At 42.1% G+C, this 12,210-nt stretch overlaps 1 protein-coding gene across 5 annotated transcripts in view; it reads left to right on the top strand.

The window, feature by feature from the left end:
• The window catches only part of LOC112556198, a 49,465-nt gene that overhangs the window by 9,348 nt on the left and 27,907 nt on the right, over positions 1–12,210 (top strand). The window contains exon 1 of one of the 5 annotated variants that reach the window (XM_025224980.1): positions 2,172–3,519. The exons of 2 other annotated variants lie outside the window; for them this stretch is intronic. In XM_025224980.1, the coding sequence (XP_025080765.1) occupies positions 3,414–3,519 (106 nt within the window). In that variant the 5' untranslated portion in view covers positions 2,172–3,413. Of the gene's footprint in view, positions 1–2,171; positions 3,520–4,512; positions 4,868–10,466; positions 10,569–12,210 lie in introns of those variants that run through there. 2 more of the 5 variants (XM_025224986.1, XM_025224981.1) reach the window with 2 other exon arrangements.

Genomic DNA, 12,210 nt, shown 5'->3' with positions numbered 1-12,210 from the left:
GCAAGCCACGTGCATCCTCGAGAGGAAGAAAATTTGTCGTATTGCCATGACGACGTGTGCTTAGACATGAAGGGAAACGCTGAAGCCCACGGTTTTCACAGTAGTGAATATTTTTTTCGAAAAGTCGAGACAGTCGTTTTTTTCTTTGTTGCTGTGCGTATGTGATGGCTGAAAGTAAGGGGAACAATTGGGATTTCCTGCAGCGCGTAGAATAATTATATTGTAATTGATTACAGTTGAAACATATTGCCGTCCAGCTCCCATAAACTACTTCCCGCTAACACATGTAGTCGCATTTTAGCCGTGTTAAATGTATGGACATGCACAACGGTCAGAACAGTGAAAACATTGTAGTGCACTGCCACGTGCTCATAGCCAAGCCACTCCCAGTGGGTGTGAATTTTAATAATAAGGTTATTATTATTAGCACATTTGTATGGTGCCTTTTTCCAGGGTCATCCAGACTCAAGGCATTTTACATATAGGTATGCAAACACATCATATTAATTTATGATTTAATAATTAAATGACATTGACTGATAAATCATATTGAGAGAACAAGTTATTGCTAGGTGCCATGGAACAGGCATTCCCCCTTTCTTTAGTGGTCCATTCTGATAGGATCCAGCAGGCCCTGCAGGAAGAGGGGGTGCAAGTTGCAAAAGCTAGGGAAGAGATGGATACGGAAGACACGCCACTGACAGCAGAGTCTGATATAAAACTTGCCGACATGTCACTGCGATGTATGTAGGGGCTAAGCTATGTTGTAGAACACAAAGGTCTGGTGTATGGTCTTGAAAACCTCAGGACACACATTCACGCCAAACGAATGAATAATTCTGACAGCACGAGCTGCAGTGCCTCAAGTGCAGAGATGAAAGATGGAAGATCTCAGATGTAAACTAAAAATGTAACAACAGGAATGGTCGTCAATCAAAGAATGAAAAGCAACCTAGTATACATCGTTGAAAAATGTTAGGTGTCGAAGAATGCTCAAAAGCAAGATGGCAAAGCGAAGCTGTTAGTGGATGAAAGTGTGTACTGGAAGAAACGACGCAGAACTAGCAGTGAAGAACAGTCCAGAACAGAGAAGAACGGCTTATATATAATACTAAAATACTATCTAGATTTTGGGTTTGGACCAGTTTCTGTGCAGAGATGTGAATGTCGACATTTAAAGGCTTATATACATAGTAAACGTGAATTTTTTTTTCTATTTGTCTGAATTATTGAGATTTTATGACGATGGTAAACAACGATCCAGTAGTAAGTGACAACAACGGAGACGCTGCTAAACTAAAACATTTCGAGATTTACACAAAATGTAAATGACATTAAAGTGAAAGTAGATATTTCTCTTTGTCATAAAAATGTGTGCGTCTAAGTCTAAAACTTAACGTGTATTTTGAGTATATTGTAGGTGTAGACATTTCAGGGCCTGGTTACACGAGGGCCCTTAGATTCTCTGGATGTAGACCGAGGCTCTACGGTTAATGCCCTCCACCAGTTGACAAACAACAACGTCTCGCGATGCTTATACTGTACTTTTCAAGCTGTGCTACTTTCATAGTTTACTCTGTAAAATTAATTACTAAAACCACGGGAACTTACTACTATACTGTATTTCATGAGGTTTATTGTGAAAAACAATCAGTACGTTGTAAGAACTAACTTTAAAACAAATGGATGTGTGCATTGAAGACACCATTGTAACTTTCAAACTATTATGCAGCTACTGGAAAGAACAGACGCTTCCACAGCAGGTTGCTTGAATGTCCTTTCTTTCCCTAAGGTATTGTATTTTCTTTTTTAGCCTTGTCTAAAACATACTTTCTTTATAATTTTGCTTCTGCTCTGTAATTTCTCTCACTTAAGTGGTCTTGTAATCGGCCTTGTGTTTTGTCGGTCCCGTTTGACTGGAACACCACGCCACGCTGCTCACGACCTATATCTGACACGCATTGTGCATCGCCTTGTGTACTGCAGTGACTGGAAAATAACACCATTGTGCCACACACACGTGCACAAACACACGCGAACGCACGAACGCATGTACGCACCCACGCGCGGGCCCATACACGGGGGTGGGGGCAAGAGAGAGAGAGAGTGGAACTCTTTTGTATTCCACGAGTTCTGAGCAACGAGCAATTTCAGAAAAAAGGGGGGCGGCTAAATACAGCTGATCAATAGGAGAGTGTCAGTTGGCTCTCGCGGTGAATAGAGGAGAGGATGGTGAGCGATACAAGAGAACCACAGCGGCTGCTGTGGTCGCAGAGTTATCGGCTCTGAGCATCCGGAGGAGGCAGCAAAAGAAGTGTTCGTAGGACAGCAGAGAACTTTCGGTGATGTTTGCGCCCTCTGGTGCCATGTGTTCTTTCCTGGTGGTTTACGGCAGCCAAGTCGCGGCTTATGTCTGCACTTTTGTGGAGGGACAGTTTAAACAGACGGAGAAGCGGGTGTCCATTTTTTATTTGTTATTTTCTGTTTTTTTTTTTTTTGTTTAAACGGATTGATCTGAGTTCGCTCACGTTTTCATTTTATAATCTATAAGGGTTGCAATCCAAGAAAGAGGCTAATCAAGTCTAGAGGTGTAATCAGAACTACAATGCCTCGTGGAGAATGGAATAAAACTATTATCAAACTGATGCCAGAGCTACTGACCGTCCTGTGGCATTTGACATTGTGACACTAGCTACTTGAAAGTTGATCACCGGGTATGGTAACAGTTTATAAAGGACACTGGTGTGTAGTGTGTAATCTTCCACGGCATTCCAGACGTGCTCTGCAAGCCATCTTTATTTTCAAAATGCAGCTCTATGCTCGTCCCACACCTTCCCCCGTCTCACTGTTCATGTTTTGAGCTAATAGCTAATAGTATTACAGATAGAATATCTCACCGACCCAGCGACTCTCAAATACTCTGTTTACGTATGAGGTCTGTAACCGAGCACTTACCATCTTCTTATCTTCTCGGGTAAATATCAATAGTGATAATAGCATACTGAAAATACCAGCAGTTTGTCTCCAAAGCAGCAAATATAAACAGACAACTGTCTGTGACTGAACAGTACCTAAAGTAGGTCACACTGAAAAAACGTTTTTGAAACTGTCGGAGGTGGGCGGCGAGTGACAATAACAAGTGAATGAGTCTCGTGCCTGCATACAGCTTCGGACAAAAGCAAGTGAGACTCATGCTTTGAGTCTGTTGACCGCTTCAGATAATAATAATAACTGTGGGTCTCTGGCCGCTTGAGATGACTGAGATGACTTTCTAAATAAAGGAGACAAGTAAACACGATGGCTGTGCAATAGAAGTGAAATTAAGTCTTCCATTGGATCTTTGGTCACTGGAGTAACAGTGGGAAGAGGTTCTTTTTTCAACTACTTGAGTGAGCGGGAGAAGAAGTTTGACGATGAAGTCTGCTGCACACCCTAATGTCATTCGATGCCAGACGACGCGCGCACTGATACATCACAGCGCTGTCTGCGATTCTGACGATGAGATAATGGGCAAGAAAGGTAACGCTGTCTGACTAGGTTCTTCCTTTCCTTTGCTCATTAGTTCATTCGTTCTTTAGATCTTTCATTCTATCGAACCTCACGGGATTATTCGTCCTGTAATCTGCTTGTTATATTGCCTTTTTTTCAGCAGTTTACATAGTTCTACCTTATTTTTAACGGACAACATCTGTATATCCATTATTAGCATAAACTTGTGAAAAGGCAACAGACATAGGAGATATTTCAGTTTTAACAAATAAATTGAGTATATCACGAAAAGTCCACAGATATAAAACACTTGCATATTTGTTTTAGGTTTGATCACTGTATTGCATCTAACTACATCAAAACCAAATAACATTAATCTAACATTTTTAAAATGTACATTACCTAAAATATTTGCTATCAAGATCATTGTGTGCTGTGAAAATCTTTACAAGTGTATGTTACCTGAATACATCTGAAAGCATTCATACACTGGCATAAACGGATTTTATCTCATCTCTTAGAGGGAAATCAACATACATTAATCTACAGCAAAACAATGCAGGTATGCAGTTCTCTGTCTGTATTTTACTGTACTTCATTGTTGAAGGTGGGGAAGTACCCACACAACATAGTTGTTATGGGCAACGGACGCTTGTCATGCATTGCTATGTATGGGCGGGATGCACCTGGCATCAAACCTATTTTTACATTTAATCCACATTATGCAAATTTCTTGAATCCCCAGATGTAACACTACAATTAAAAATTATAGGAGGAGTTGAAATAATAGAGAAAACTAGTATAACAGTAGAGAACATTGACAAGAAGCGACGGGACACATCTGACTAGTAGCTCTTGATTGTTTACAAAAGTCGCGCACGTTTGCCTTCTAGTCCATTCTTATGAACTACAATGTTTGTGTGTCAACCTACCTGTCCTACCCCATCCCCTCTCCCCCTTCACTCTACCTAGTTTGAAAGGGACAAATGGACGGACTGGAGAAGAAGAGGAAGACGTGGATGGTGAGCCGCATGAGTGACTAGCAGAGTGTAGCAGCAGCCGGGTGTGGAGCCGGCCGTTCAGACGCTGTCGATTGCAGCTGTTTCCGCTGATGTGCGTGCTAGCATGCAACACCTCGGCTGCGCGCGGGACCCTTTCGGTACCTCTCCATTTCCTGTCCATTTACCTGATGAAAACCTGCCAATACTTTTAATTATCCGCACAGGTACCTTGTGTGATATTAGCCGGCGGGTCCCGCAGCCTTTAATGTCGACATTTTCTTGTTGCCGATGTCTGGCGGTAGTCAACACACCGGCTACTTTGCATCCCGTGTAAACCGCGCTCTCGTCGCCTTGTTTGCATTTGCACGCACGCTCAGGTTTGTCTCCATTATCGATTTTGAACGATAGACAATTTCTTTTTAAGCGAGTGGATGTTGTTGTCGGCTTTTAAAAGCAGCAAGTGTGGGTAGCTCTGCATGTAGGCTTTTGTCTCCACTTTGACTTGTGCTTCTTGCCTTCTGTTGTAGGTGACCTAGTTACACTGAACATTTCCGTCGTTATTTTCGTTCACTTCATTTCCCTTCGTTTGCTTACTGCGTATTCGTGAACATTCCTTCATGTCTTTTCTTGTACCGTAAGCAATTAAATACATATTTTGTTATCATGTAAGCAGTTATGTAATATTTTGTTTTACTGAAAGCAATGATATAATCTTTTAGAGAACACTGTGTCACAATGTCCAGTTCGTGTGTCCGGCCATGATTCGACTTTTGGTCTGTTTCTCACTTTTTTTTTTTCTTTCTTCCTCACTCTCTTTCTCTCTTTCTGCGCTTCATGCTGATAATCTAGTTTGCTTGTATTTTGCCATGAAATGCTTGTGATTTATTTACATTTAAAACAGAAATGCGCAGATAGCTTTCATCAGTGGCAGCAGTGTGTGTGAAAATGTAGCACTGTGCACATAAATCAGGGGAAATGGCTGGAAGGATACAAAAATAACAGCAAACGTCCAAGCGTGAAAATTTGTGTAAGAACGAGATCAGACGAGTATTCTGATTGATATGCCTTCTCGTGGCTTGCCCATCATTCAATGATTTATGTATTTTTCTCGCTTGAAGAGAAGCCGACAAACATGTTGCTGGTAGAGAAGTCACGGGCACAATTTAATAGAACATTCCCCCCAACCCCCCGATCCCATGCATCATCTTGCTACCCCAGCGGCTATTACTGAGTCCGTCAGCAGACCTGACTTGGAGAGCAAGTGATCAGCGGTTGCCCAGCAATCGATACGACACAAGTAGCCGCCAAACGGCACAGATAAGAACGAGGCGGTGTAAGGGGGGGGGGGATGTGTGGGAGGCAAGCGTGACAGAGGGTCCAGTCACAGTCAGATGCGTTTGCCCACGTGTGCAGGCAGCAAGTGCAGCACTCGCCCTATCGACCCGCTCTAGTTACTTGGCCACCCTCAAGTACCCCCGGGGCCTGCACCACTCACTGCCCACTTGGCTTCAGTCGCAAGTCTCCATGTCCTGTTCAAGATCCGCCGCCTTATCTCATTATTTCTCTCTTTCCGTATCTTTCTTTCCTTCTTACTTCCGCGCTCGCGCGTTTCACGGCTGCTAAAAGAATTTATTATATAATCCTGATAGATAATATGGAACAGATCTGGCTTTTGGAAATATCTCTTACAGATGAATTTGCAGTTTATGTACGTGTGCACTGGTGTTTGACTAATAATCAGCATACTGCTGTTGCCAGATAGTGATCGCTTATTCACAAAATGGTTTCAATATTCTTCTGTGCCAGTAACAGGTGTGGAAGCCATCACCATGTATGAGCTGTCTTACTTTCTTTGAACAAGATGCCGATGAATTTTGTGCAGTCAACAGCAGTAGTTGATGAAGGTCCTTGCTATGGGAGGGTGGATCATGTGGATGCGTTGGAGGTTTGACACTTCGGCGCTTTGCCCAGTTAAGAATGCAACCTTGATACAGCATGTATTATTTTTTTATCACTTCGCAATACTGTCCTGGCCAGAATGTCTACATTATCTACACCCGTATGTGCCGCCCAGTGTGCAAATATTTTAGCCTGATTTGTTATGCACTTTAACACGCTCGAACAAAGTATTTATATTTTTCCCACCTCCTTTCATAATCCTCCCGCTGATGTGTTTTTAAAACTTTGAGAAATATGCGTCCGAGATATGGCCCTAGAACAGTTTTATGTCTATTATAATAAGCATACAACATAACAGAGAAACTTTGGAAATGGAAACTTTCTTCTAAACATACGCTCGACATCCTTATTAATTAGCTTATTTATTAGTGAAAAGGTGCGTGGATATGGAGAATACCTATCTCCTGCAAGATGTGTGGGTTCCTGCTGACGTCTTCATAGCCTTTCTTATTTCAGCCTGCTAGTAGTGTTTAGTTGTCTTGTTCAGTGTGTTATGTACTTTATTTTCCTACAGGTCTACCACTCATTCGTCGCATTTTCAAATCATGTGTGACGTCAGCTTATTTAAAAAACATTAACCAGCGGGTACTCGCCACAACCGACCGGCTTAATGCAATTACAACCCACCCTAGCGCGTGCGGTTCACATGCAATGAAGTAAGGGTCTAAACACGAGGTCACGGACCACTGATCAAAGGCTACAGATTGCAAGGAGTGTAGCGCATGGCGCTTAGCAGCAAAAAACCACTTTAGCAGCAAGGCTGGTCTCGGGAGCGTGGCTTGCACGCTCTTTAGCCATGTCCCCTTGCTTTCACTCTGACAGATTCACATCTTTTTATCTCCTCCGTCCGCCCTTGTCTGTTCGGCTTTCGTGCACACAGCCTATGTAAGTACGCGCCACCCACCCCCATAGGTTCACTTTCTCTCCTCTAATCCTCTTCTTTCAGTCCAGTTCCTAGACTGCTTAATTTTGACTATGGTTTTCTGTATTAATTGATATTTTGTTCGTGAAATTGTGAACGATTCTTCAGAACATGTACATTTACGCATGTGACACTGGAAGTGAATTTTAATTTAAAGGGAAAAAAAAGAATTTATTAGCGAATGGACACGTGGGAGTTTTAAAGAGGATTTGAGAAAAAAATCTTTCAATTACTCATTTTCAAGTGGGGCTTTTGGTTAATTAATCAAGGGCACGTGGTGCATATTTCCCAACTTCGTGTTTTAAGAGAATTCGCAGGTTTATTTATTTAAACTGATTTAGTTGAGCGAAAAGACAACTGCCAGATGTGCACAATGGAGCACTGATGTGAAGATGAATTTTCTGTACATGCTGATTGTGAGCCATTGGGTTCCCATGACATAGGACGTTTTCGTCTTCTAATAATAATAAATACACAATTTTCTAGTGTTTGTAGGTTTGAAATGTTATAAAAATGCCATTGCGCATTTAATGTACTGCGCCCTCTTATTCCAGAGATTATACTTGGAGTATGGCAGTTTGTATAATTATATATTTGTATATCCATTTATAATTTTGATGGCTGAAACAGTTTGTAATTTCTATAACTATTTCAGTTTGTAGTGTAGGTAGCTATATGAAATTGTTATTTAGGTGACTACATCAGTTGCTAATTTATATGTCAATATTGACAGTAATTTGGATATGTCTGTAATGTAGATGTCTATATCAACTTGGCACCCAAAAGCTCATCCATCCTTTCAACAGAAGCGCGCGCGCGCGTGTGTGATAGTGATGAGGGTGGTTGTGTGTGTGAGAGAGAGAAGAAGAGGTAGGAGGAAGAGAGCGAGTAAGGAGAGAGATTTTTGTTAGCACTGAGCAACACAAAGCACACTCATGGTAGTCAGAGCTTCTGTTCAATTGCTGACACAAATGCTATTCTGTTGGCCTAGAGTAGATCGATATTTCTTATCGATCGTTGCACCTGCTTCTTTGACCCTTGCAACGCTCGCCCAACAGACAGGTGTTTTTGCCGACAGCTGCATAATTTCTGAAGACTTCACTCGCACGCCGAGGAAATGAATGATAGATGTATAATAAAATTTGCTTAAATTATCAGCAGGTATATTTTCTTTAATTTTGTGAGATTCTTACACGTTTTACTGTATTTATGTCGTCGCATCGACCATCTGTTTATATCTAGGGTGCAGAGGGAAGCAGGCAGGCGTGCAGATAGGTATAGACGTACTCGCTTTATCTGTCCTTTACTATTTCGCCTTCCACATCTATGTCCTTTCTTATATACACACAGGAAATACGTCTCTTACACTGGCTTGAAAAAATACGTCTCTCATATACACATGGGAAATACGTATTTTCCAATTGCAGTCTGACCAAGGAGGGAGGTGAAGACAATGCGGTGGGGATGTACCTGCTCGTACGAAGGGCACTGCAAGACGTGGGGGACTAGGTTCATTTTGATGTTAAAAAAGGTTGAGGACTCAGGGTGTTGAAATGAGGTTTGATTATAAGCTTCCTTCACCTGATGGCCACTGCCTAAGGCAGTGACTGCCAACTGCGGTGCGCTAGGAATGGACCCAGGTTCTTGTTGCTTGTAAGCAGTCATTATGTTTATGCTGCTGTTGACTCTTGGCCAGTCGATATTCCATTGTCGTCCTTCCATTCCACGTCCTTACCCACCCCAACACAAACTCTCTGAAACTTTTATCCGATTGCAAGAGAGCTGATATAACATATTCTCCCTGCTGTGTGATTGTAAGGACAGCTTTCGTTCAGGTTAGCATTTGTATGCGTAGAGATCTGCAATAGCCTACAGATGTATTTTGTTTCTTATTTTAATTTAATTCTGTCGTGATTTTTAGCTAAATGATAACTTAATAAAAGATATTCTTTAGATGTAGCATATATAAGTAATTTTTCGCATTTTAAAGACATTCTAGACAGGACATTGTCATGTTCTTGGCAGTGTGTAGACATAACAAATGTACATCGTCAGGCAGGTTTCCGGCTTTGGCATGGACAACTAGCGAGTACATATAATGATTGATATTCACGGAGGCTCTCGCCAGTGGTCGTCGTTGGCGATATTGATATTACATGTTGGCGCGAAAAGCTTTTGTCGTGCACGTGTTGAGCGCGTACATGTTGCCTGTCTGTCGTCCTTAAATATGTTTGACATGACAAGTCAGCACCAAAAGCTGGTTTCAGCACGTGTATCCACGCGCCATTTGGAGCGTTTTTATTGATTGTTGGCAGCTGAGCTGTTTGCCTGGGACTACATCTAACTACTCGGGTGCGCAAATAAGATACCCTTAGAGAGTAGCCGTGCTAAGGTGGCCATTTAAACAGCCCGCTGCAATGGTCCATTTGTAAAATTACCCTCTGTCCCGTGAACACCGCCACCGAGTCCTGTCACCGTGCGACAGTCACCGGGGCTCATCACTCTCACGGGCGCAGTGCACGTGCTCACCACAGTCTCTTACCACACTTTGGATGTCGTGGCTTTCAACAGATTATTTAATGTCTCTTCATCGTGACATGGTAAGTCACCGTCATCCTGCACTGAAACGAAAGGCGATGACTACCTCCCTTTGGTCGGTTGAGTGAATACAAAGGTTGTTGTTTGACTTCATAAGACAGTTACGGCGCTGAGTCAGCGTTCTTGAGTGTGAAGCTCATGTTTACTGTAAAGAGCCATTTATTTCTGTGAAGACACCTTGAGGGTGTGAGACCACTATGGAGTATACCTAAGAATGCCTTACACCGACCTTTGTCTGTGACACTAAATTTTTCTAGTCTTAAAACACCCTGCTCACGTATAATTTCTGACAATTGAAAGAACATCAACAAACTGAAACTTTCAGAGTACCCTGAGTTACCTATGCTACATATTGTTGACTGTAGCCTATGGCACTGACATGGACACAGCGTATGTGGAATACGAAAGCTCTTTGAATCAGGTGTGTAAAGAGATGCGGGGTGAGCCATGGTGATATCATTAAGATGTTTCCGCTGTGAGAGGAAACAAGAGGATGGATGAAGGAGATCCACGCCTGTTCTGGATCCCATACATGGACGAGACCCTTGAAGAATTTTGTCGGAGACTGCTCCGATCAAAGATGAATATGAAAAGAAAAGGTATCCATCAGTTTCTCACTTTTTTCACATTAGTTTTCGCTACTGCTTACCGGGGAGGTGAGATGGTGGTGGTGCTTATGCTGGTATTGTATATTTACCCATATGTGTAAATGCCAGATCAATGAAGGAATATTAGAGGTTTTAAAAACTAGTTCGAGTAGAACTCGTGTTCTTCTCACTCAGTAAGTGTTTCCCGTACAAACTCTCTCCCCTTTTCGCTCATTCTTTCTATGTCCTGCATGCACGACCACTCGCATGAAAGAGAGTGAGTGTGTACGTGTGCGTGCTTGCGGGAATATGTACGTGCATGCAGGAATGTGCTACAGCATTGTATCAGGAATTTGACATACTCCATTAATTGAGCAGTGTTTGTGCATCCATTTGAACAGACTGATGTACCCACACATCCATCCGTTCGATAGCATGATTGTAACATTTTGGTTAGTGTAGCTGCGTGCTCCAGGTGGTGCCGGCGATCGCTTTATATTGTAAAGCTGTGGTTTAGCGAACTACATAATTGTACATTGCTGGACTGTGAAGTTTGGTGGTTCATATTATTGCAGTGTGTTTAAAGTACGGTTGGGTGACCACAGAATAATGGAGATGTTTGTGGTAGTGTGTGGGAGCAGCACAGCTTGTCTGTTCACGGCTGAGTGCGTCTTCCGCCACCGGTAGCGATAATGCGCGAGTCGTTATCGTGATGACTCGAGTATTAAACAGGCTCATCATCCTTATATCACATAAAATATTGCTGCTAAAAACACTATTGTTTCTTTGTCACACAAGCATGAAAAGGTCAGTGCCATTTTTATTGTTATCAGGTTTCAGTTGGAGGGGAAGGGTTGGTCCGTGAGAGCCGGGTAATAATGCTCGATCATGCTTGTAAACAGAAAGTGGCGATCAAGTTGCTAGCTACGGCCATCATGTTGTCCAACCCGAATATTATTCATCCTTCTTAATTACTCATTACCATCCCCTTTTATTCTGTTCATCTCATATTTTCCTTCCTTTCCCATTTCCTTTTTCGTCAGTCTCTCACCTTTGATATATTATTTGACTTCTGCCAGTAAGTCGTCTCTCTCTTTCTCTCTGGGGTAAAGTGTGTATGTGTGTGTGCTTGCTTGTTTAATAATTGTATTTTGTCTTTGAAACACTTGCAAAACTCACAAGTATTCTAATTTTCTGTTTACGGCTTTGAATAGTTTGGGCTAAAGACTTTTTAGACTTTTTTTTGGAAGAAGAAGACGACGATGATGATGGAGGAAAGGCGATCGAGTCGTTTTACACAAACACTGATTTAGGAAATGCATTTGTAAAGATCCTAATTAATTATGTTTTCTTCATATTGTGGTACTTTTGACGGATAAAATAAATGATTTTAAGATCGCGTTCAGAAGCCTTTACTTTCCATTACTACTTTTATCAGCTAATGTAGAGTCTGAATAAACACTGAGGTCTGCTGGTCTCTTTGAGCTTCCCCACTCAAACAATTGTAGTATCACGCTTATTTCACCACTAATGTCCATGAGAGCTTCCTACGCATGCGCAGAATAATAACAGTGTATACGTATCTCTCTCTACTGTCCGTGGCACAGTGGAGTCAAAGGTCTCCAGAGAGAGTGAGGAAGAGAGCATCTGAAAT

This window comes from Pomacea canaliculata, linkage group LG2, assembly GCF_003073045.1.
Source record: "Pomacea canaliculata isolate SZHN2017 linkage group LG2, ASM307304v1, whole genome shotgun sequence".
Lineage (NCBI taxonomy): Eukaryota > Metazoa > Mollusca > Gastropoda > Architaenioglossa > Ampullariidae > Pomacea > Pomacea canaliculata.
Note: the sequence above shows the minus strand (reverse complement) of the source record. Positions and strands in the feature narration are given on the sequence as shown.